The sequence below is a fragment of the Carettochelys insculpta genome, chromosome 10, assembly GCF_033958435.1.
Source record: "Carettochelys insculpta isolate YL-2023 chromosome 10, ASM3395843v1, whole genome shotgun sequence".
NCBI classification, from domain to species: Eukaryota; Metazoa; Chordata; order Testudines; family Carettochelyidae; genus Carettochelys; species Carettochelys insculpta.
The window spans coordinates 28,350,769-28,375,164 of record NC_134146.1 but is presented as its reverse complement, the minus strand read 5'-3'; the positions used below and the strand labels follow the sequence as shown (position 1 = coordinate 28,375,164).

The 24,396-nt window shown below is 42.0% G+C and overlaps 1 protein-coding gene across 1 annotated transcript in view; it reads right to left on the bottom strand.

Moving 5' to 3' along the window:
• Positions 1–24,396, bottom strand: part of ARHGEF26 (Rho guanine nucleotide exchange factor 26) — a 114,323-nt gene that overhangs the window by 21,264 nt on the left and 68,663 nt on the right. Inside the window, exons 11-12 of the mRNA XM_075004078.1 lie at positions 23,237–23,391; positions 2,462–2,671 (exon numbers count right to left, since the gene is read on the bottom strand). Coding sequence (XP_074860179.1) covers positions 2,462–2,671; positions 23,237–23,391 — 365 coding nt within the window. The remainder of the gene's footprint in view (positions 1–2,461; positions 2,672–23,236; positions 23,392–24,396) is intronic.

Here is a 24,396-nt window from a genome sequence, read left to right as displayed (position 1 = left end):
CACCTCAGCTTATGGCAAACGCAATGTTCACGTAGACAAGCCATTAGATAAGTGGTGGGCAACCTGCAGTCCATTGAGGTTCTATGTGTGGCCTGCAAGACATGTTTACTGTTGACCACACACAGCTTCAATCTGTATAGTTCTTTTTTTCCTCCCTTACTGGTAATGCTAAAAATGATACATATGTAAAGCAAGGGCACATAAAGCAAGGTGCATGCTGATTGTACATAACACTGACTGAGAACATCTAGAATTCTAGTTATGCAAGCACAGTTAGCAAAACAATCCAATCCTGGGAAGACAGTCTTGGATTTGACAGTCTTGCTAGCCACTCACATAGAGGTCCACCCAAGGGGTCCACTTAGTAATCTAGGTTGCCCATTGCTGCCTTAGACAGAAGAAATAATTAAGAGCTAATTCTGTATAATCAGAACGACTTTACTGCTAAGATATCTGTGTCTTTTTGCACTTGCTAAATTCATTGACTAAACAGTCCAACTCACCACACAGTTGACATTAGCAATAGAGTGGAAGCTCTGGGGTACACGAGTTTAAAATGAATTTCACTGTTAAATCCTATTTTGTGGCCAGAGGGGTTTGGTAGAAATCACAAATTCTGAACAATCAGTTTGACATAAAGTAACTTCCTACACTTCATTGCTGGTCTGTCATTACTAGAAGAATGCATGACCCTCAGCTAAAAATAGTGGTATTTTTGATTCAATTTTGGACTCTTACACACTTCTAAAAGGAGAGAAAGGGTCTGCAACTTACACACATCTCCTAGAACTGGAAGGGACCTTGAGAGATCATCTAGTCCAGTCCCCTGCTCTCTTGGCAGGGCCAAGCACCATCCCAGACATCTATTTGCCCCAATCCCTAAATGGCCTACTCAAGGATTGAACTCACACCCCTGGGTTTAGCAGGCCAATGCTCGAACCACTAAGCTGTCCAACTTGTCTCCTTGTAACTCCTGACACTATAATTGCAAAGTAAAAAAATACTGTCCTGATTATTTTTGATAAACGGTGAACATCTAAAGGCCCAACAATGAACAAAACGTATCTTAGTAGCAAACAATACGTGATCTCAAAATGCTGGCTAATACCCCCATCCTTCCAGCAGTTAAACCATACCATAGTAAGTAGTCATATTTTACTATAGTCATGGAACACCACAGAGCTACTTATGTTCATATAAAACTGCAGCCAGCTACATATTAACATTACCTCAAGTTTGGAAGACTTTGCAACAAAGCACTCTTATGCTGGAACAAAAATGGTCTCTAACACACACAACAGATTTTTGTATTGCACAGATGCCAGATAATACACCAGCCTAACATTTCATATTGCTCTTTAAATATGGGTTGTAGCTTGAGATGGTTGACATTATATAATTAATAAATTTGAATACACATTCAGAGCACAGGTGCATCCATATACTTTGTCTTGTTCTAGTTTATTGTGGCTCCAGTCAACTTACTGATATACCTAGAGAGACATTATATGAGCATAATGAGCAAAAAGATGAGAGATTCTCACTGGGGGCTAGTAGGCAGGCGGGCGGGCAGGGGACACGATGACAACCAAAAAGCTAGCTGAAATAAAACCTGGAGTGGAATTCATCTGATATGTATAAGCAAAATGTAGTAATTTCCCCAAAGCAAATTCAGTGCCTGTATAATTTCTTCCCTGGACCGTTATGGGTAGAATTTTGGGTGTTCTTTGTTTCTATGCCATTTTGGTCCAACATATTAGAAAATTTTAATAAACAGTGACTCCAACACTTAAAAAAACAAACGACATATTATACATATTTTAAAAATATTGTATGAGCCAATATCTGCAGCTTACTTCTACTGTAAAAAGAACAAGTTATTATATTTGATGAATACATTGCTTAGTGGAGTGGGTCTGGAATTGAAACTGCTGTTTCATTGACCCTCTCCCACCCAAAAATTTGGTTTCTTTTTCACCAGAGATGGAGTAATAACTGCAATCTACAAATGTCAATAGCCCAGAGGCTAGGGCGCTCACCTGGGAGTTGGTAAATGCAGGCTCAAGTACTTGCTCCGCCTGATTCAGGCTGTTTGCTATTATGGTGGGTCCCGTTTAATCTCTCTGGGTTTTTAACCTCCCACAAAAAACCTCAAGGTGGAATGGGAAATTTTTCACAGGATGAGAAAACAGCTATTAGTCCAGCCTTACTGTCCACTGCAGAAAGCAAAATGGCTTACACAGTCCCAAGAAGCATCCTGGTCAGGAAACAATTCTGTTTTGTTACTTCAACCTGTACATTTCAGGCCTGTTATTAAGAGAACTCTGCCACGTTTTTTAGGCTTGCTGAACAAAGAACAGAATAGAGTCTAAGGCATCTATGCTCCAGCACTCTTGCTAGAAGAAAAGTGACAGAAGAGGAGAGGGAAGGAGAACTGGGGAAGTTTTTATTATGTACTTACTGAGTCTCTGCTCCCAGGAGCATCTCCACCTTTTCTGCTGCATGGTTGCTAAGGACGGTTAACCTGAAGAGATGACTTGTAGAACTCTGGCGAGAATACAGAATAGTAGAACTGTTCTTCACAGGTGAGGAATTCAGCTCCTCACTATCACACTGTTCAACCAACAGCTGGTCCCTCAAGGAATAATCCATGACACTGTAGCTCTCCTCACTGAAAAACAAAAGGAAAAAACCTAACACTTTTGCTCAGAATAAACAATTCCCCACTAAATGTGTCTATAAGCAAATTCAGTGGTAACACCCGTTTCCAAGGCTTTTTCAAAACATCTAATTATTCTGACACTTTCAGCCCTTTAGCAATATTTTTCCCAAAAATTTACAAGAGCAGCTGATTGTCAAAAGTGCAAAAAAATTAATATTGCCCCTTAAGGCATTTCAGTCAGCAGCATAGTTTACATAGCCTTGACACCCCATAGGTGGTGTAAGAGTACCTTACTCCACAGCAAAAAGACAATATGGTGATATGTCTATCTCATAGAACTGGAAGGGACTTTGACAGGTCATGACTTCTGGTTTATTTTTTGTAACTCCTAAGTTATAACCAACATCCAACAGCAGCTCTCTTTTAGAATACGCTCTACCCGAATGTTGCACTCTTTGTTGCTTCTGTCGGCTGAGCACACTACACCTGTCAAGGGCTTTTTGAATCTCCCCATTCTCCCCACCCTCCCAAGCTCCCCAGCCTACCATGTACTTCCATTTCAAGGACTTCTTGCATCCTCCAGCCTCATGCCAGGGACCCTGTGCACCTTCCCTTAGCCCACAACAGATGCTCTCAGTGTCCCATGGTCCCCCTCCACATACAATTCTACCACATGCTTCCCTCCCCCATTGGCAGGGCTCCTGGGTGCTCCTCCATACCTGAGTTCTCCATTGTTCCATTATCAAGATTCTGCATACTGTCTCTCCAGTCCCATCTTCTCTCCTCTGCCCACTCAATATGCATCCCATGACCCGTCCCCAGCAGGGCCCTGCATTTTCCCCCACTGCCAGAGATTTTGTAGCACTCGTTATACACACACCCCTTTCTCCAATGGTAGTGTCCTCCATTCTCCCCCATCTATGCCAAGGGCTCTCTGAATACCCTCATTCACTTCTTCCCCCACCTTTCTCTCCTCCTCCGCTCATATACACCTTTTTGGCTCACAGAGAAGCCATTCATGGTGTCAAAAGTGTTATGCTGGAAGACGTTACTTCTTGCCTTCTTTGTTCCTCAGACAATTACAAAGGTGGCTGAAAAGACAGTTACCAGTTTCATAACTGGTGTTCTTGTTTCTCATGTCCATTCCATGCTAGGTGCATGTGTTTGCCACGTGCACCAGCACAAGAAGTTTTTCCTTCAGCAGTTTCTGTAGGGGAGTGGCTCTGGCAACCCCTGGAGTGCCACCTCTACACCATGGTATGAGGAATTCTGTGTGCTCTTTCCCCTCACACACACACCCTCAAGTTCCTTCTTGCTGGAGACTCCAACAGTGGGGAAGGAGAGCAGCTTACGAAACAGCCATTCATTTCAAGTGACTGCCCCCAGTATCCCTGGAGGCAGATCAGAGTTTAAGGCCATGGTGATTGTAGCACAACTCTGCTGAATACAGAGTTGTGTCTGGTTTGCTGAGTAACCGCACAGTGCGATGTAAATGTGTGTACAGAGGACCACGTTGCAGCCCTACAGATGTCCTAAAGTGGCATGTGAACCAGGAAGGCTCCTGAAGACACCTGAGCCCAGTTTGAGCAGGATCAAGCGATTGGTAGCAGAGGGACCTTTGCCAATTTGCAGCAGGTTTGGATGCACCTGATGATACAGTTTAGGCACCCCTGCACAGACCAGCACATCTTTCATTCTATCTGCCCTAGCGACAATGAGCTGCATGCACCTATAGAAAGGCTTGGCCCACTCCAAGTAAAAAGCCACAGCCCTCTGGACAGCCAGCAGGTCAAGGAATCTTTCTTCCAGGATCTTGTAAGGCTTGGGACAGAATACAGGTAGGAATGTCCTAGTTCACAGGGAAGGTGGAACAACCTATGGCAAGTAAAGCTGCACTGGACTCTGTCCTTGTGGAACACAAGGTATAGTGAGACTGAAGTCAAAGCCCTGCTCTCTGAGATACATCTCACCAGTGACACCACCACCAAGAATATTACTTTCCAGGACAGGTGGTAAGGGGTGCAGGAACCAAGGGGTTTAAAAGGTGGCCCAGTAAGCCAGGAGAGGACCAGGTTGGGGTCCCATTGTGGAGCCCAGTCTCATACCTGTGGACAGAGATGCTCAAGGCTCTGTAGGAGTATCACTGTCATCTCATGGGAGAAGACCATCTGCCCCCGGGTTGGATCATGAAAAGCAGACATGGGCGCAAAATGCATTCTAACAGAGGAATGTGCCAGTCCCTTGTTCCTGAGCTGCACAGCAGCACGTTTGAGTGAGGTGCTGTGCTACATCACCAGTGGGAGAACTTCCTCCACTTTGCCACGTCTGTCAGTCTCACAGGCCGTTTTCTGCTTCCCGGCTGGACCTCTGCTGAGCAGATATGTTCCTCTGTGTTTAATCATGGAGTATCCATGCTGACAGGTGCCAGGATGTTGGGCTGGGAAGCAGGAGCTGACTGTGGTCCTTTGACAACAGGTCCAGAAAATTGGGAAGGGGCCATGTAAGATACAGCACCACATTTACGAGCATGCCGAACCAGTGCTGGAAAGGCCAAAACCAGAGTGGTCGTGATCACCCATCTTGCCCTTTTTGAGCTGAACTAGGATCTTGCTGATGACAGGGATCAGTGGGAACACGCAGAGCGTATCCACAAACCAAGAGAGACTAAAGGCCACAGTCTCCCTAGGCAATTTATTCCAGTGTTTAACCAGCCTCATGGTTAGGAAGTTTTTCCTAATCTCCAAACTAAACCTCTCTTGCTAAAGTTTAATTTTAAGACCATTGCTCCTTGCCCTATCCTCAGAGGACAAGGAGAACAATTTTTGTCCCTCCTCCTTTTAAGACTCTTTGGGTATTTGAAAACCGCTATCATGTTCCCTCTAAGTGGTCTCTTCTAAACTAAGCAAGGCCAGTTCTTTTAGTCTTCCTTCATAACTCATGTTCTCTAGACTTTTAATCATTCTTCTTGCTCCTCTCTGGACCTTCTCCAACTACTCCACATCCTTCTTGAAATGTGGTACCCAGAACTGGACACAATACTCCAACAGAGGTCTAATCAGTATTGAATAGAGTGGAAGAGTGACTTCTCGTGTCTTGTTCACAACACTCGTGTTAATGCATCCCACAACCATATTTGCTTTTTTTGCAACAGCATCATGCTGTTGACTCTCATTTAGCTGTGGTCCACTATGATCCCTAGATCGCTTTCTGCAGTACCCCTTCCTAGACAGTTGCTTCCCATTTTGTATGTATGAAACTGATTGCTCCTTCCTAAGTGGACTACTTTGCACTTTTCCTTATGAATTTCATTCTATGTACCTCAGACCATTTCTCCAGTTTGTCCAGATCATTTTGAATTTTTACTCTACCCTCCAAAGCAGTTGCAACCCCTCCCAGCTCAGTATCATGTGCAAACATAATAAATGTACTCTCTATGCCCATATCTAAATCATTGATGAAGATATTGAGTAGAACTGGTCCCAAAACAGACTCCTGCAGAACACTACCTGTTATGCCCTTCCAGCCAGACTGAAAACCATTAATGACTACTCTGAGAATGGTTACACAGCCAGTTGTGCACCCACCGTATAATAGCCTCATTTAAGTTGTATTTGCCTAGTTTATTGATAAGATCATGTGAGACCATATCAAATGCCTTACTAAAGTCCAGATGACTTGCAGACATATAAGTTTTCTAAGTAATTTTTAACTTGTCCTTTTTATTTTTATCATGTAAACCTACCCCCTTCCCACTAGCATTCACTATATTAGGCACTTCTTCATTAGACTTCTTGGTGAAGACTAAAGCAAAGAAGTCATTAAGCATCTCTGCCAAGTTCCTGATTGCTTTTCCCTCCTCACTGAGCCATATGTCTACCCTGTCCTTGGTCTTCCTCTTGCTTCTAATATAGTTATAGAATATCTTCTTGTTACCCTTTATATTACTAGCTAATCTGAGCTTGTTTTGTGCTTTTGTCTTTCTAATCTTGCCCTGACATACCTCTATTGCTTCCTTATATTCATCCTTGGTAATCTGGCCTAATTTCCACTTTTTATATGACTCCTTTTTATTTTGAGATCATGTAACACCTCCTGGCTAAGCCAAGGCGGTCTTTTACCATACTTTCTATCTTTCCTATGCAGTGGTATAACTTGCTTTTGGTCCCTTAATAATGTCCCTTTGAAAAGCTGCCAACTTTCTCCACTTGTTTTTCCTCTTAGTCCTGCTTCTCATTGGGGCTTACCTACCAGCTCTCTGAGTTTACTGAAATGCTTTCCTGAAATTCATTGTTTCTATTTTGCTGTTCTCCCTTTCAGAAGGCCGTTCGGGATGCATCACCTGAATTCTATGAAGATATGTTTAAGATACTACTTTTCTTGATTTTTAAAAAAAGCGATACAGTGAAAACACTGCATGCCCCTCCTCACAGCTCTGAAAGCAGCTGCTAACAGAAGAACACTCCCTACACTGTTAAGCACATTCCTAACCAAAAAAAAGTCAGAGTATTCTGGTACAAAAGAACTAATGAGCTACGGCTGCCCACAAATAAATACAGCACAGCTATCAGCTAACCACACAAATTGGGCAATAGAAGTTTAGAAACAGAAGAACTCAGGACTTCTTTTCAGTCAGGTAAGAATAAGGTTGCACTAGTTCAAATAGTGATGGGGAAAAGCAGAGGGGACAACACATGAGAAGATATGACACTCCATATAGTAGAGGGCTACAGAACACCCTCTCTCACACCCCCCCACCCCCACCCCCACAAATCATTAAAAGACCAGGGGAGCAAATAAAGTGAAGCATCACTAGCAGCTGACGTACTACTGGTTGTACCTCCCTGGTCTGGCACCCTTGGTACCTGACCCGTCCTGAACCAGGGAACCTGCTGAACCAGAGGCAGTCAATGATGGCCCCCACTACTGACCCTAGCTGCAGGGTCCACTCCAGTGGCGGCAGAGAGACTGGCACTGACCAGGCAGGGCATTTGGGGGTGAAGCGGCAGGGTGGCTCCAGAGCCCCAGGAATGCAGTCTTATGGAAATGCAACCAGGCCGCAGTCGCTGGATAGAGCTCTGGAGCCATACTGCCTCTTCCCACAAATGTTCCCCATTCCTGCCCCTCCTCCTCCCTCCCTGAGCTTGAGTGCCACAAATGAACTATCTGTGGCATTCCAGAAACTCTCAGAGGTCAGGGGAGAAATTGCTGAATGCAGGGCCTGGCTTTCCCCTGTGAATGCTCCAGCCTGGGAGCATCTGGACATACGCTAGCATTTCTGTATTTATGCAACGTTCAAGAATTACTTTTGTTTAGGGTTGCTAAAACGGGGGTAGGGGAAAGGATGCCATGAAGAAATACAGTTTCAAAAAATTTGTTACCCAAGCACCAAGACTTTTAAAAACTGCCACCCTTTCCCACTAAACAACTTCATTATCCATCAGCCTAAATTTAAGGTCTTGAACTACTTCCATTAACAGTAAACAGTTACTTCAACCCCTCCTGGGCCCCAACCATTAACATTTCTTTCTGATAACAGGTGCCTGAACTGTGGAGTCTCCACACATCTTCCAGAACATGTCCAAGCACTTCACATTGTGACTCCAAGCTGTTTTCTATTATATTTGTTCTTTTAGCCAACTTAGTCATTCGTAGCCAATTATTGTAAAGACATGCTAGAAAAGATTCTGAAGGAGAAGTTAATCTTAATTATAATTCCAGTTCTTAAATTGTTTATCTGTTTTCAGCTATCAAAACATGAGGCAAGGAGCATTTGACAGAATTTGCACCACTGACTTTAAAAATAGAATTGCTTGGCTAGAAAAAAGGGAAATTAAAATGCCTTTGTTCCTTGTATTGGACTCTGTGGGTTTGTGTGCGTGCGCGCTCCCCCCATAATTGTCTGGTATGTGATGGTAAATTTGCCAACTGTTCATCAAGACAATATACTTTCTAACAACAACTGATAACTACCTAGCTTTTTCAGTTTCAGGAAACCTATTCTGGTTTGTAAACTATGACAAGGCTCCCACTACCAAAACCAGGCAGGGTCGCTTTTCAGATTTATTACCCCTCCCTGCCCCCAAGGGCTTGATGAAAGAGAAAGAAAAGTCCTGGATCTGGTAACCTTCTGTACCACGCCATAGGAAAAAAAAAAAAAACCCCAAAGATTTCATAGTCAATGCTTCTCTCAATTGTTTCTGATTGTACAGTGAGTAATTCTCCTATTAGTTCAAATCAACAATAACCAATTTTTTTTGTGCTGGAGCACCCCCAGTGGGGGGGATAACCTGTGGGGGCAGGAGGTAGAAGAGGTGGGAAGTTGGCTGAGTATCTGTTCCTCAGTCTGTCTCTCTCTTTTTAAAAACAAAAAAACCGCAAAAACACAACAACAACAAAGCACTAATAATTATAGATATACTGGTATGCACGCTCAATCTATTAACTAAACATGAGTCACCAGTATCTGAAGTAATTAAATACTAGCCATCTAGTAATGTGATATGAATAGAAGACAATAATTCTAGGTTTCACAGTAACTGTTCTGTTTAATTTCAGAATGTTTGATTTATTCAACCCTCCTTAAACTGATAACCTAGCTGAACTCTCTTTCTCTCTTGCTCCCCTCCTCTCCCTCTTCCATCCACTACTAAGGCAGAAGCCACACTAAAACTTAGGCAAATCATGGAGTGAGTCTGCATGGCTGTCCTGACACACAGCCAGTTCTGTAGGTATTTCCTTATTGTCTGCAGTACAGACACACCATAATCCACTTCTATTAATAGTTGAAGTTTGCCCAACTAACTCACTATAATAGGTAGAAATATATAGAAGGCTGAACACCTTTCAAGATGAGCATATCCATAAATCTTTATCAATTCAACAGTGTAATAGTAAGTGAACCAACATTTATACTAAATGCATTTTAAACAACTCCAAAATATTTATCACAGTGGAATGGAACAATGCCTTGGAATGAGCCATTCCTGATACAGGTTGAACCTCTCTAATCCATAACCTTTGGGTCCTGACCAGTGCCAGACGAGAGAATTTGCTGGACCATGGGAGATCAACATTGTCTAGCAACTTTACCAACACTTCCACTGCTTTCTGGGCTCTTAGAAGGTATTTAGGGGTAAATTAGAGAGAAATAACATCACAGAACACAGAGCCAGGACTAGTGGCTGTAAACAAACTTGATATCATGGGAAACACAGCCACACCCATGATAACTGGTCATCCAGCTAACTAAATCCATGCCAAATCACAGAGTTTGCCAGATGAGAGTGTTCTGGGTTAGAGAGGTTCAACCTGTAATTTAGTGTTTTATGAAGCACTTTGGATATTCTTTTCTGTCCCATATAGTGAACGGTTTATGACTGAAATTTGTGAATTCGTAGTCCCTGCCAGCATAGTTTATGAAACTGTGAATATTCTTCATTTTCATTCACATGCATTTTTACCTCTCTTCTGCACAATCTCCAAATATGCATTTTATAACGCCAAAAGTAAATTTCCAAGAGACTTAGGAATTAAATAAAAGTCTGTTTGCATTATATTCTGGTGTATCAGGATAGAGTGTTTTGCCCCTTCTGATGTTAGCAGATACACAGCAATTCACTGGCATATGCACCATTCAGTAGAAGGTGGCAGATCAAAGTCATTCATTGCCCTGAACATACTGAACAGAAGCCCCAACAAAAAAAATAGCATAGCTATTTAGCACTAACGAGATCACAACATCCAATTAACACAACACCTCATTTCAGGTTATCTAATAGCTACGTTCACCCTTCTGAGATGACAGTAACACTGATCTGCTTATTTCCAAGAGGTTCTTTCAAGCTTTCTTCCCTTTGCAATAAGTCACATAAAACAGTCAGAATAGCCCCCGCTATAAGATTTTACACTGCATGCTATCAATCAGCACCCAGTGAAACCAGAACATATGGCATATAGTTTTTTACATACTCAAGTAGAGGCAGTTTTTCTGACTTTCTATAAAATAACTTCTCCGCTCAGCAGAATAATGACTGAAGAGAGGTAGTTTAAAATTCCAGCTGGCTCCATGTGCTGCCCCTCCCCCTACCACAGCTCCCTTTGCCTGGGAACTGCAGCCAATGGGAGCTCCAGGGGTGGCCCCAGTGGGTGGACGTGCCTCTGTGGAGGAGCTGGCTGGAAGGGGGATCGTGCCTCTGCTTTCAGAAGCTGCTTGAGGAAGTAAATGGAGCCTGCATCCCTGAGCCCTGCCCCCACCCCCCAACCTTCAGCCATGTCCCGATCCTCCTCCCACCCTCTGAACTCCTCGGTCCCAGCCCACAGCACCTTCCTGCACCCTAAACCTCTCATTCCCAGCCCCCCTGCAGAGCTCACAGCCTCAGAGAGAGCCTTTACACTCCCTTCTGCACCCCAGCTCTGATCCCTTCCCTCCCTATGAACACCTAGGTTCTAGCCCAGAGCCCCCTCCTGAACTCCAAACCCTGCACTCCCAGCCCCACCCAGAGCCCACACCACAGCCCTCACTCCCACCTCAGTGCTCCATCCCCTGCTTCAGCCCAGAGCCCCCTCCTGCATCCTGAACTCCTCATGTCTGGCCCCACCCAAAAGCCTGCAAACCCCAGCCAAAGGCCTCACCTACTCTCACACCCCATCCCCAGTTTTGTGAGCATTCATGGTCTTCCATACAATTTCCATATCCTGATGTGCACACATTTTGGTCCAGGGGCCGCATCTCAGCTCTAAGCAACGGCAGGACACCGTGCCTTAAATCATACACTCCACAAATCAGAGCAATCAGAACTAACACAAATTGCATAACAGACGCAGGCAAGCGAACAAGGGGCTCAGTCTGGGTCTGGTTTATCTCCGTGGCCATGGGATATTGTAAGCCAAGAAATGCCAACCCAGTGAGTATGTTCTTGCAAAGACAGCCTTATATAGCTCTCCATGCGTTTTCTTATGGATAATTGGTTTGGAAAGATTCCATCACTGAGCATGGGCTTTGACTTGTAGAAACACGTGAGAATTTCATTTGGAGTTGCAACAACTTCATTTGCTCAAACTAACTAGAGCTAGAACCTAAACAATTATTCTTAAGTACTTTTCCTTCTACTTTTTTTGAAAATATGGCTAGGGTCTGCATTTATGAATTAGAAATAACAGTACCGGCGCAAGCAGTTTTTTGGTGTGTCTACTGTACGGGGAAAGTGTCACTGAAATATGATGTTTACAGTCAAGAGTTTTAATCTTTCATATTAAGTCTCAAGGTATTAAGAACAGTGTATACAACCAATTTAGTGTAAGTCCTTTTACCCCTAAACAAGTATTTCCTCTCTTGCAAAAATGCTGTTTCATTTTTGTGGGGAGGGAATTTAAATAATTCTGAGATATTTACACTCTACTAGAGAACCGGATCTTCCCGTGTTAAGAGTACCCTGTTTGCATCTGTGTATTGTATAATATCATATAAAGTACAGCTGCTTAAAACAACATTTGCATTGTATCTTTTTATTGGCGGCCTAGATAGGGAAACAGAATTTGATACAGGTTGAACCTCTCAAATGTAGCACTTATGGGGCCTGACTGGTGCTGAATGAGAGAATTATCTGAACCACGGGAGGTCAATATTGTCTCGCAGGGCTACCAACACTTCCATTGCTTACTGGGCTCTTAAAAGACATTTAGGGGTAAATTAGAGGTAAATTACAACACAGGATGCTGAAAGCCAGAACTGGTGGCTGTAAACCAACTTTAAGGGGCCACAGGAAATCTGGCCACACAAAACAAGTGGACAAACCAGCTAACTAAAATCATGCTGAACCATGGATGTTGCTGGATGAGAGAGTGCCAGATGAAAGAGGTTCACCCGGTATCTTCAATTCAAGACAGATCCTTGATCTTGCTAGTTCTACACTATCATAAAGGAATTCCTTTTGAGGTACACTAGAGTAAACCAGGTCAGTCAGACACCAAATCTATATTGTTCCTATGGTGTGAGAAATAGCTGCAATTGCTAGACAGAATAAAATTTCAGTTTTTGCACTAAAATTAACATACAAGAGTCATCACTCCCCACAGAATGACAAAGCTAATCTGCTGAGGAAGCAGCGTGTATTGCAAAGAACCACCAACACAAACACAGCTGCATTCTCTAGGGATTGCCATACTGATGTGCTAAATAATTAAGATTCCACCATTAAAAAATTCATAATCATCACAAATCATGAAACTCCACCTGCAACCAGGAAAGAGCAAACTCTGACACATACCAACAAAATACGCAGATAATAACTTCGAAGATTATGCTGTAGTAAGCAATTTTAATGATTTTCTTTTAAAAAAAACAGGTATTTTCAGATTGTAATTTGCAGATTAAGTTCTTAGACAACAACAATATGGGATTCCCCACCTCAAGTAAGCACATATAATAAGATTGCAAGAGCATACTTTCATGATATTTTCTTGAGACAAAGAAGCTAGAAATACCGTGTTGTTAAATTGGTTCTTTCTTTCTAAAACTTGAAGGAATCATTTTAATCCCCTGGAAGGAATATTATTTTTCAGTATTGGAAGACTGCAGTAAATGTTAGTTTTTAGTGACAATGCAATTACAGAGTTATAAGCAACCTCCATTTTTGCGGTGGCAGGCAGTTACTCGATTAGTTTTTGCAATATGTCATTATAATCCATCAATAAGTGAGATTGACGGAGTATCTAATCCCAAAGCATGGTGCACTTCCTTTACCTCTATTTCAGTCAAGCAGAGCTGACCTTTGCATTGGAAAAAAGGGCCTGTGAAATAGCTCTTCCCTCAAATGTAACTGACAATAGCCACTGTGAGTACCTTACTGTACAAAGGGTTAGGAGCAGTGTTCCCTCTATTCTTCTCCATCCATGAGCAGAAGAAACTTTGCTATGTTCACCGTGACATTGGTAGACGTGCACCACCAGTACAAACACACATTGCCCACCCTGGGTGGTTGTGGGGGCTCTGTTATTCAGCGGGGTGGCACCTGAATTTCCACAAATTTCACATTTGAGTTTCTTTAGAACTCTTGGACTATGGTTACACCCCAGCGCTCTGCTGAAAGAAGTCGCTGTTGGAAGAGATTTCTCAACAAAACAGAGTGCAGCCACACCCAGAAGCCAAAACAGAATAGCACTCCGCTCTGTCGACAGAGTGGTCGGAGTGATCAGCTGCTTTCTTGACAAAAGAGGAACCCAGAAGCAAAGCAGACAGGGCTGACCATTGTTCTGGATGCCCTGTCTGTCGAGAGGAGGCTCACCAGAGTGTTCACATGGCTTCTTTATTGACAATCTGTCAGCAGCATTATGCTTGATGGCTCAGAGGCAGAACGCTGCCAGCGAAAGTGCTGAATTTTGTCAACAAACTGTTTACAAAACACACTGTGTGTGGGTGTTCCACCAGTTTTGTCAGCAAAACCAGGGTTTTGTCAGCAAAACTTGCTAGTGTAACTGTAGCCCAAAGTGAGTGCTATCTGGTCCCAGTAACTCGTTACCTTTAAGTTTATCAGTTTTTTCAGAAAAACCTCCTCTAATGACACCTCAATCTGAGACAGTTCCTCACATTTGTTGACTAAAAAAATGGGTCAGGAATCTGCCTAAAATTTTCAGCCATGAAGAACAAAGCAAAGAATTTATTTAGTTTCTCTGTAATGAGCTTATCATCTTGAGTGCTCCTTTTGCATCTCAATTGTCTAGTGGTCCCACTGGTTGTTTAGTAGGCTTCCTGCTTCTGATATACTTACAAATATTTTGCTATTATGTTTTGAATTTTTAGCTAGCTGTTCTTCATACTCCTTTTTGGCTTTCTTTTATTATATTTTTATACTTAATTTGACAGAGTTTATGGTCCTTTCTGTCTTCCTTACTATGATTTAACTTCCACTTTTTAAACAATGATTTTTTTTTTTTTTAAATCTCTCATTGCTTGTTTTACTTGGTTGTTAAGCCACGGTGACACTTTTTTGTTTTGTTTTGTTTTTTAATGTATTTTTAATTGGTGTATACATTTAAGTTGGTGGTGTCTTTGAAAAGTTTCTATGCCGCTTGCAGGGATTTTATCTTTGGCACTATACCTTTTAAATTTTGTTTAACCAACCTCATTTTTGTGCAAAGAATGATACCATTGGGGTCCTGGATTTCAATCCCATTTCAAGCAGCCTAAATGTTATGTCCAGGACCTCTCTCACATCCTTCCCTATGTCATTAGTATCTACATGTACCCTGGCCAATGGCTCCTCCCCAGCACTACACGTAAGTCTACCTAGATTTCCTTGAAAAATCTGCAACCTTCGCATCAGGCAGGCAAATCACCATATGGTCATCGCAGGACCAGCTGTCTATGTTTCTAATGATCAAATCCCTCATTACGAGCACCTGTCCTTTTCCTAATGACTGGAGGAAGAGGATACCACACCATGTTTTGGAAAGAGGGTCCCAGCTATGGAAACATTTCCCTCTGCTCCAGCTAAGTGTGCCCCCCACCCGAGCCCTTCACCACGAGTCCTCAAGAGCACAAAGGCTGTCTTCCAGAAGAGGGACTGTTCTAAGGTGTCCCAGAAAGCCTTGTTTACGTACCTGTCTGACTCTCTTAGCTTCTCCAGTTTAGCCATCCTGGCCACCAAATCCATATGCATTCTCTGAAGGCCAGGAGCTACTTCCACTGAATGCACACTTACACCACCTGACCATAGGGCAGGTAATCCTCCATGCTACACTGGGTTCAATAAACAGGATAACCCCCACCCTGCTGCTGTCTTCTGCCTGCATTCTCTTCTACAGATAATTAGATTCTACGTAGGATTTTTATTTAAATGAAGTGGTTTAGGTTCTAGTTTAGTTTAAACGAAATTTTAAAGAATCCCAGGTGTAGCTAAGCCCCCTTCAAACCCCCCTTCAATTCCCCCCCAAAACTTCCTGGTTGCTTACTAGCAGGCTTTATACAGCCCTGGCCTTACTGAGAGCCCTGACCTCTGGTTAAGGCTTAATGAATGAACAAAGGGTTAGGTTTCAAAGCTTTCTTAAGAAGCTCACAGCTTCCAAATGCTAGCCTTATTACATGGTCCTTCAAATAGCTCAGTACATGGACCTACAAACACACACAAGCTCAGGAAACGTTACCTTTCAGGCAACCAGCAAGTACCCCACGCATTACAGACAACCACTTACCCCAAAAGTTCCACAATCACTCCTCCTTCACCTAAAGAATCCGACACGAAACTCTCTCTTCAGCACCCTCTTTATGTCCTTATTAGGAGTGAGGGCCACAAAGGAAAGCCTAAATCTACCTGGAGAGCTAGGAAAGAGTAAGCTAACCTGTTTCGGGGAGGGGCCTTGTGGGAAAGCGGCAAAGAGCCAAAAGGAGCTAGAGTTAAAAAATCAAATTTGCAAATGAATCACAGCAGCATCCTTCCTTTGTTAGAAAACAGAGAAACAGGGAAAAGGGGAAGAAATGAGCTCTTCCAGAACAGATCCCCTGGGCTCATCAGAAAGTTTGAGTAGGGAAAAGTTTAGGCAGTCATGCAAGGTTTATTGCTTTCATTGTCTGGGGGTTTGGAAACTGCGTCTGAGCTGGATATTTGTTCCTTTTATTCTCACCTGTAACCGAAAATATGACCCAGGGAAAAATCCCTGTGTTTTGCTTTAAATCATATTTGTTTGTTTGCTTTTAAACTAAGTCATTTATGATGCTTGCAAAGATAGTCTTGTTTTAATAATAGAAGTGCATTTTCTTTGTTAACTAATAGAGGTTGATCCTGTGGGTCTTACAGGGGCTTAAAACTATGTCGCTAGCCACAGACATGTTACCAGACAGATCACAGCTCCCTGCATGGTTTTGTGGGGTGTGCTTGTTTTTTAACCCCTTTCCAACTCCTTGGGAAAAGTAGGTTCAGGGTTTTGCCTCAGGGAAGGGATTCCAAGTGATTTCTTTCCTGGAATGGGGATTTTGTATGCTTGGTGGTGACAATTAGGCTAACACTGCAGTGGTTTTCAGAAATAATATTGTAATGTCGAAACAAGTTATTGCTGAAAAGCACATTTATACTCCAAGAGCATTTTGAAATGGAGCATTAACACTTTAGAGCCCAATTTCAAAGTAAGAGCTATGATGGGCCGCCTCTATGGAGGCCAGTTAAGTCATAATTACCTCTGTTTAGTACACATTGAGTTAATTTAAAATTAAGGGGGGGAGAGGTCGGCAAAAATCATTCATTTTGGTGGAGTTTCTATTTTGAGTTAAATGCTCTGTTATTTCAGAATAAGCAGCTTTCTAGTGTGGACACAAGGCGTTCCCTTCCCGTCCTATAAAAAAAAATCCGCAAAAAAAAGGACCCCAGTGTTGACAAGCCCCTACAGATTGAAAAATGTAATCAGGAAAACTTTTCTGCCTCTGGGAACTGCTGATATAGGGTCTAGCAGCGTTTTATTTGGTTCACCAGCTCCCACTACCTGCACTCGGAAGTGCCAGGGTCTCAGCCCTGACTGTCCTAGGATGTTAACAGGCTAATCGACTTTGCATGTCCCTTTATAATATGTGCTAAATGACTTGTCTTTCCTGTATTTTGCTGTAACTCAGGGAGCTCCTTTCACAGACCTGAAGAAGAGCTTAAAAGTTTTGTTTACACCCAAAAGCTGACCAAATAGAAACAAAAAACAAAAAAAGTCACCAGAGGGTGTTCATGCTCACACCCTCTTTTGAGGGATCATGTCTATATTGGTGGCACCACCATCAACAGGGTGAGCAATGCACTGTGGATATGTATCCCAGAGTGCAGTGCTGTGGGAAGGCAGAGCTGATCACGTCTCTCACAACCTCCTCAGGTGGTGGGAGCAGTATCACAAGCAGCTCTGCGAGCTGTCAGCACTGAGGAATGTCAAAGAAGCATAGTAGCCTGTCCCCTTCCTCCTGCAGCAGCAGTCTGCCTGTTGCTGCGTGCAGGGAGAAAAACAGCAACACTCTAATGATTTCCTCTGTTTCCCAAACTGAACAGCTCCCTCAGCCGTCATATAGTTCCCAGAGATTTGGAAGGGGAAGGGTGCATGCCTGCAGGGCAGCAGAGATAAAAACACTGAGCAAAGTGATCAGGGCAAGAATTGTGGGATACTGGTGGAACCACGTTGTATCAACCAAACAAACAGCAGTGTCTAACACTGACTTTTGTTGACAAGAAAGCGAAAAGAAAAAAATCTCCCATGGTGTGGAAGTTTGTTGCTGAAACTAGGCATATTTCACAACAAAAGATGCACTGCAGTTTTTGACAACAAAATGTGACAGTGTAGAAAAAGCCGGAATTTGTCTCAAAATGTTGTCTCTCACTTACAGATATAGGGCATTACCTTATCCGCTTGGCCTCTCCAGGATCCTGAGACAAGTGCAAACTAAAACTATATGACCTATGTAGAAAATGTACAGTAAAATGAATCCAAATTTTTCCGTTACTCTTTCCACTGTTTTTTTTAAACAAACAAACAAAATGTAGGTCCACTTGACTCTATTATTTTTAGCTTATTACCAATAAGAACACCTGAGAGTTCCGTTCTGAAATCTTTAGTGTTTCATTATAAAATTTGCTTCTTTTTGTTTGCACTGAGGCATCCACTTGCCTCTAATTAGGAAACTGGGGTGGATTTTTTTTTTTTGGGGTGGAGGAGGGGAAAGGGGGGGCATGTGGTGCACAACCCCCATTTTGCAAGCAGCTGTGAACAGGTAACATTCCAGAATATTATTGACCTTTGGGTGGCTTCCAGTTTATGAAGTCCTGCTGCATTCCACTGCCAAGATTATCTCAGAAGTTAACAAGCCATGCAGCCATTAAACAGACATGGTATTTTAGTGGTACCCTAGGGGATTACAGAAAGTGAGCTGAAAACATTTAATGACTCCGTATCCTCACTAAGATAGAGGTTTCCTTGTGAGAAACCTTTTAACACTGTTTTAATATTACAGTTCAAAGGGTCTTTTTTTTGAATGGGTGAATAAAGAAGATCTGCTTCAACTATAGCTAAACATGGCATGAACTTACAACTTTAAGAGGGCAGAATATAGCAGTCCAGCTCAAATGCATCCGCTCCATATTGAAAACTGGAATTTCTAACCAGACCTTTCCAGCCTCAGGACTGTGTGCATGGGAACTAGCTGATCTGGATAGGTTCAAGAGGGAGTTCTGATCTACCCTGAGCAGAATGAGGCTTTGGTGTACATTCCAGGCCTTAGTGAGAAGCTGCAGGGATGCTTCTGCACACAGTTCATTCTCTGAGCTCCTTGACAAGTTGGGAGAATGAACACTGAAATGAAATGAAAATGAAAATAGAAACAGTGATAAATAGCAAGATATGAATATTTACTTAAACCTAACCATTCCATGACAATGCCTCAGGCTAGGTTCAGAACAGGCAAGTTTTAGATATTCAAATATAGCAAGGGGAGAGGGGATGGCCCTGAAAATTCAATCTGTAAAGAACACATGAAAGAAAAAATAAGGTTACCTAGCATAAACATATAGATTGTATCAGGGTAAATTTATTTTAAAGCAGCACTATCTGTATTTCAAGGTCACATGTAATGCCTTCTCTAGGTGGATTTTGCCAGCTTGAGGTATTTATGTGAAAGCACATGAACTATTTGTTTTCTGTGGAATTTAATCTTTCATTTAAAAAACAAACAAACAAATGAAGCCCTGAACCTCTTTGCCCTCACAGTTGTGAAGAAAACCTTCAAAATGTGACCTAAGTATAGACAACACAGTGCTGTCTACCAGACTCAAACTGCCTGAAGAAATGCTTCAAGAGAAGGGTGTGAATTCCTCTGCCCCCAAAGGTGTTTATATCTGAAGGGTCATTACTGGTTCTTAATGACAATGTGAACCATTTCATTAGCAATCATGTACGCAGATGGAAGGTGGATGAGGAGGAGAGTGACGCACAAGGAGATAGGATGCGGTGCTTCTGCAGGAAGGAAAATGCAGAGGAAGAATAGAAGAAAAAAGTCCAGTAGCTCTTTAAAAAGACTAACAAAATAATTTGTTAGGTGATGAGCTTTTGTGGGACAGACCCACTTCTTCGGATCATAGCCATACCAGAACAGAGTCAATATTTAAGGCACGGGAGAACCAAAAGTAGTAGTCAAGATTGACAAATCAGAAAATTATCATCAAGGTGAGCAAATCAGAGAGCAGAGGGGCAGAAGGAGTGAGGAGGGGAGTCAAGAATTAGATAGAGCAAAGTATGTAAAAGATCCCCTATAATGAGCTAGAAAATTGCCAGGCCGGTTCAAACCGCATGTTAATATGTCGAATTTGAATATAAGAGAGAGTTCAGCAGCCTCTCTTTCCAAACAGCTGTGAAAGTTCCTTTTCAGTAAAGCACAGACTTTCAGGTCATTAGCAGAATGGCCCACTCCATTAAAGTACTGACTGACAGGTTTGTGAATCAGGAGTGTTTTTATGTCTGTTTTATGCCCATTAATTCTTTGTCTAAGAGAGTTTGAAGTCTGTCCAATATACAAAGCATGTGGGCATTGTTGGCACATGATGGCATATATGATGTTAGTTGAGGCACATGATATTTCTGATTTGTCAACCTTGATTACTGTTTTTGGTTCTCTGTGCCTCAAATATTGACTCTGTTCTGGTAGGGCTATGATCTGAAGAAGTGAGTCTGTCCCATGAAATCTCATCACCTAATAAATTATTTTGTTAGTCTTTAAAATGCTACCGGACTGCTTTTTTGTTTCAATAGCATATAGACTAGCATGGTTCTCTCTCTCTGTTACCAGAAGAGAAAAGTAGGCAAGAAAGATGGGAAAGGTAGAAAGCAACACAAAAATACTGGTGATAGTCTCTCTCATCGACTACTTATGAGTACAACTCTGAACACATACATAAGGATAACAACGGAATATTTAGTTGTTTCCTAAAAGGCCACTGTTTACCATTACATCTTTGGCATAAACAGGGAAAGCCACAGTGCATGGTGGTTAACGAGTAGCACTAAAGTCACTCCTCCATCCCTCAACCACAAAAGTGGGATAGGAACATCTGGATACACGCAGTCTGCCATCATGCATTCAAGGGACAGAAATCATAAAGATAGTATTAAAGGCGGCCATACTTTTGGTTGGAAGAACAACAAAGTGAAATGGGAAGAGCCACTCAATGAGATTTAGCAACCATTTCCCCTCGCGTTAGTGGGCATCATATGGCCAAATCTCATGCAACTCTGAAATATTTTAGAGACATACTATAAACATCATGAAGCATGCCTAAATGTACAATATCAAGAGGTTTCTTGACCTTTATCATCTTACAGCTACATCCCCTGGTACAAATGCTTTTCTAGAGTGCTTGTGCACTCTAATACATAATGCAGTCCTTCCCATGATGCTTCTGGCATGTAAGACATTTGCAACATCAAGCCTTTGTATCAAGATTTTAAGACTTCAGTAACATAACCAGAGGTTATGGGTCTATTACAGGAGAGAGTTGGTGAGTGTCCATGGCCTGAAACATGCAGAAGGTCGGACTAGATCACAAAGGTCCCTTTCGGCCTTACAGCCTGAATGTTAGAACTGCTCTTTGTGCTTAACATTGTTGGACCAGCACTGCTTGTCACTTATCTGAGAGACCACTTTCACATGCTGGCCTTAAAGACTTCAGATTGAATCATTTCTCATGCTGAGCTCAACAGCTTGGCCACAGCAAGTAGAAATGAGCTTCAGGATACAGAGTGAAAACTCATTTTGCACAATTTCCAGCAGCTGAATGACTGCAATTTATAATGCAGGGATGCTGAAGAGTGATTTTTAGAGCAGTCATGAAAAGTACATGTGAAACCCAAATGTGGAAATACAAATATGTAATGTCCAAGTTGTTTATCACCTTCAAAAACTAGGTATCTCAAAAACTAGAACGGTACCAAGCGTTAGAACTTTCAATAATGTGCCAATTGTACTAACATGCAGTGAAGTCATTTCAAGTTTCACTTTGACGGATATTTCTTTGCACAGCAAAAGGACACTGGATTGCATAAAACAAATAGTATATTTGTCTGTATTTGTTTAACATGTATTTTGTGATCAGAATTTCTGTGGTAGGATCACAGAAATCAATACTTTTCAATTCCATGTATTTATTTAGAACGGCCACAGTGGGGTGAGCATCTAGACCCCATTATTAATATCGACTTTTATTTCCTGTAACTCTCAGGCCCACTGGGATATAAAATAGATTCAAAAAGCAGGAAGATGCTATAGATCAACTGCACCAGAATTTTGGACAGAACACCTTATTACAAAAATTATTTTAGACTCTGGGTAACTAAGCTATTTCACAGGAAACCAACAAACACCACCACACCAGAGATGATAGAATTATTTAATTGTTTCCAACATGGAAGTTTACTCAGCTACCAGCACAATAAAATCTTAAATCTAATCCCTTGAGAAAAGAAGGAAACAGGCTTTTTAAAGATGCACAATACAAATCTGTGATGTGCTGCCAACATTTCAAAAAGGGGCTTCCACAAAAATGTTCCTTGTAGCCTGTGATAAACCTTATGTCCCAGTGGTGTGTGTACTGCAGGAAACAAGGCTTGAGAGAAATCTGTTTACTTGACTGGGACCAAGAACTAACGCAGCAAGCAAATCATACTGCACTTCGCTATAAGTAGTTATATATTGTTTCTGAAAAATGCATGATCTACAACAGGATTATAGGATAGGGCTCAACCGTACTGTGTGAAGCACGACTTGAGATTTGTAGAAATCTTTTTTAAAAGAACTGATATTTGGTGTAGCTGGTCAACCTAAAAGCAAAATATTTGATTTCAAAACTATTTTTATTAACAACAGAAGCAAATCTTTGTCAGGAACATTACAGCGGCTGCTGCAGAAAGCATGAATTCCCCCAAAGTCAGAGGAATGATCCTAAACTTCCCTTCAGTTTGGTGGTGGAATTTTAAGTGGGTGATTCTAGCACCCTCCTCCAGCATATTGACCCTATGTCTCCCTAAAAGAATGGTATGGAGACACATACCTCCTCCACACATTTGTTTACCTTGCTGTAATGTATACCTTTGCTGAGCCACTATAACTGGACTGGAATTTCACTTCTGTTCGATCCCCATGCAATGCAATTCTGGGTATGATCTAACGGAGGAAATAGGAGAGACTCAAAAATGCCTCCTTCATTCATTCTTTATAAAGGCACAATATACCAAAAGAGCAGGACTACAAAATTTTAGATGTCTTGGTAACACTTAAGGCAATTTTAGTCAACATTTCCACATAGACAACATTTTTGTTCTTGTGCTGCAACCATATTATACAAAACTGCTTTTTCTTGTATCGTCTTCATTCACTCTCGCATGAAAATGTTCACAAAAATTCCTTGGAAGCAATAAATTATACTTGGGGTAAATATTGAAAACCAAGCTTAGCCTTTACGAAGCCACGAAGTTTGTGTTCTCATATCTTCACAGTGATTCAAGCAAGACAATTGTGGTGTGTGTGATTCAAGGAATTAGACACGTGCAGTTTTAGAGTGGCGAAGCTCTTACCTCTTCTTCTTTGTGATAATGAGGACATCATTGAAGAGGAAGAAGTACACTTGTTGCTTAGATGTCCTTTTAGTGAACAATCCAGTATCTTCCACATATGTGGTTAATTCACCCCTTTTTACTAGCCACCGAGAAGAGGAGACCAATGGAAATGGCTACAAAATAAGAAACCAACATCTTAATTCTAGGTCACAAGCCTTCTATGAGAAAGTACCAAAGTCATATGGAAGATGCATGAATAAATGCAAAACATCAGAATGTGTGTATACATGTCAAAAATTTCAAGATTCAAAGTAGTGTACAATACAGGAGACACTAGCTGATAGTGGATGCTTTAGAAGTATTGACTATTTTCACACTATCTGCTAAAACCAACTGCAGAACAAACAATGCAGAATTGAGCACACTGTGGAATGGCACCAACAGCATCTCTCTACCTAATGCAGAACTAAGTGAGTAGGAATAAAATGGCATTTAAATAGTCTCAGACCAGTCTTTCTGAAAGCAGAATTCAAGATACGCAACGGAAAATTTACCAGTTTAGAATACTGCAGTTACTTGAAAACAAGAGGCCTGAAGGTCAGTAAAGTCACAGGAAAGGTTAAAAATCAAAAGCAAATGTTACATCTGAAAGTCAGGGAAGAGCCAGACCAGCAGCTATCAACCCCTAAACATCAGAAAAGGAACAGTTACTTGCCCTATAACAAATACCGTGACACGTGGTGACAAGGATAGAGCTGAGTACATGTGCACCATGTGCAGATCTTCAGCAGTCCACACATCCTGAGCCTCCGCATATGCCTCTCTCAGCGCAAAAACAGGGAACAACTGTGACTCTCCCTTACTCCCCTCACAAACCCCACACATTTGCCAACAATTGTGAAAAACAGGGATGGAAGTTGGGCCATGGGAGCCGAACTGACTGCAACTTCTCAAAGCACCACAGCTTCTTTTCAAATGGGGCCAGTACGGAGCCCTTTGTAGCTAATGGACAAGCAGTATCCTCTGAATCAAGGGAACAAGGTGTTTCAGCAACATGAGTCAGATCAGGATGGCAGCATTGCTCCCTGGAGCTTGGCCTCTAACCTGGCTGCCATTTCAAGGGTGTAATCCTTAACACAGGTGAGTTGCTCCATGTTGCTGGTTCGCAGATCTCAAAT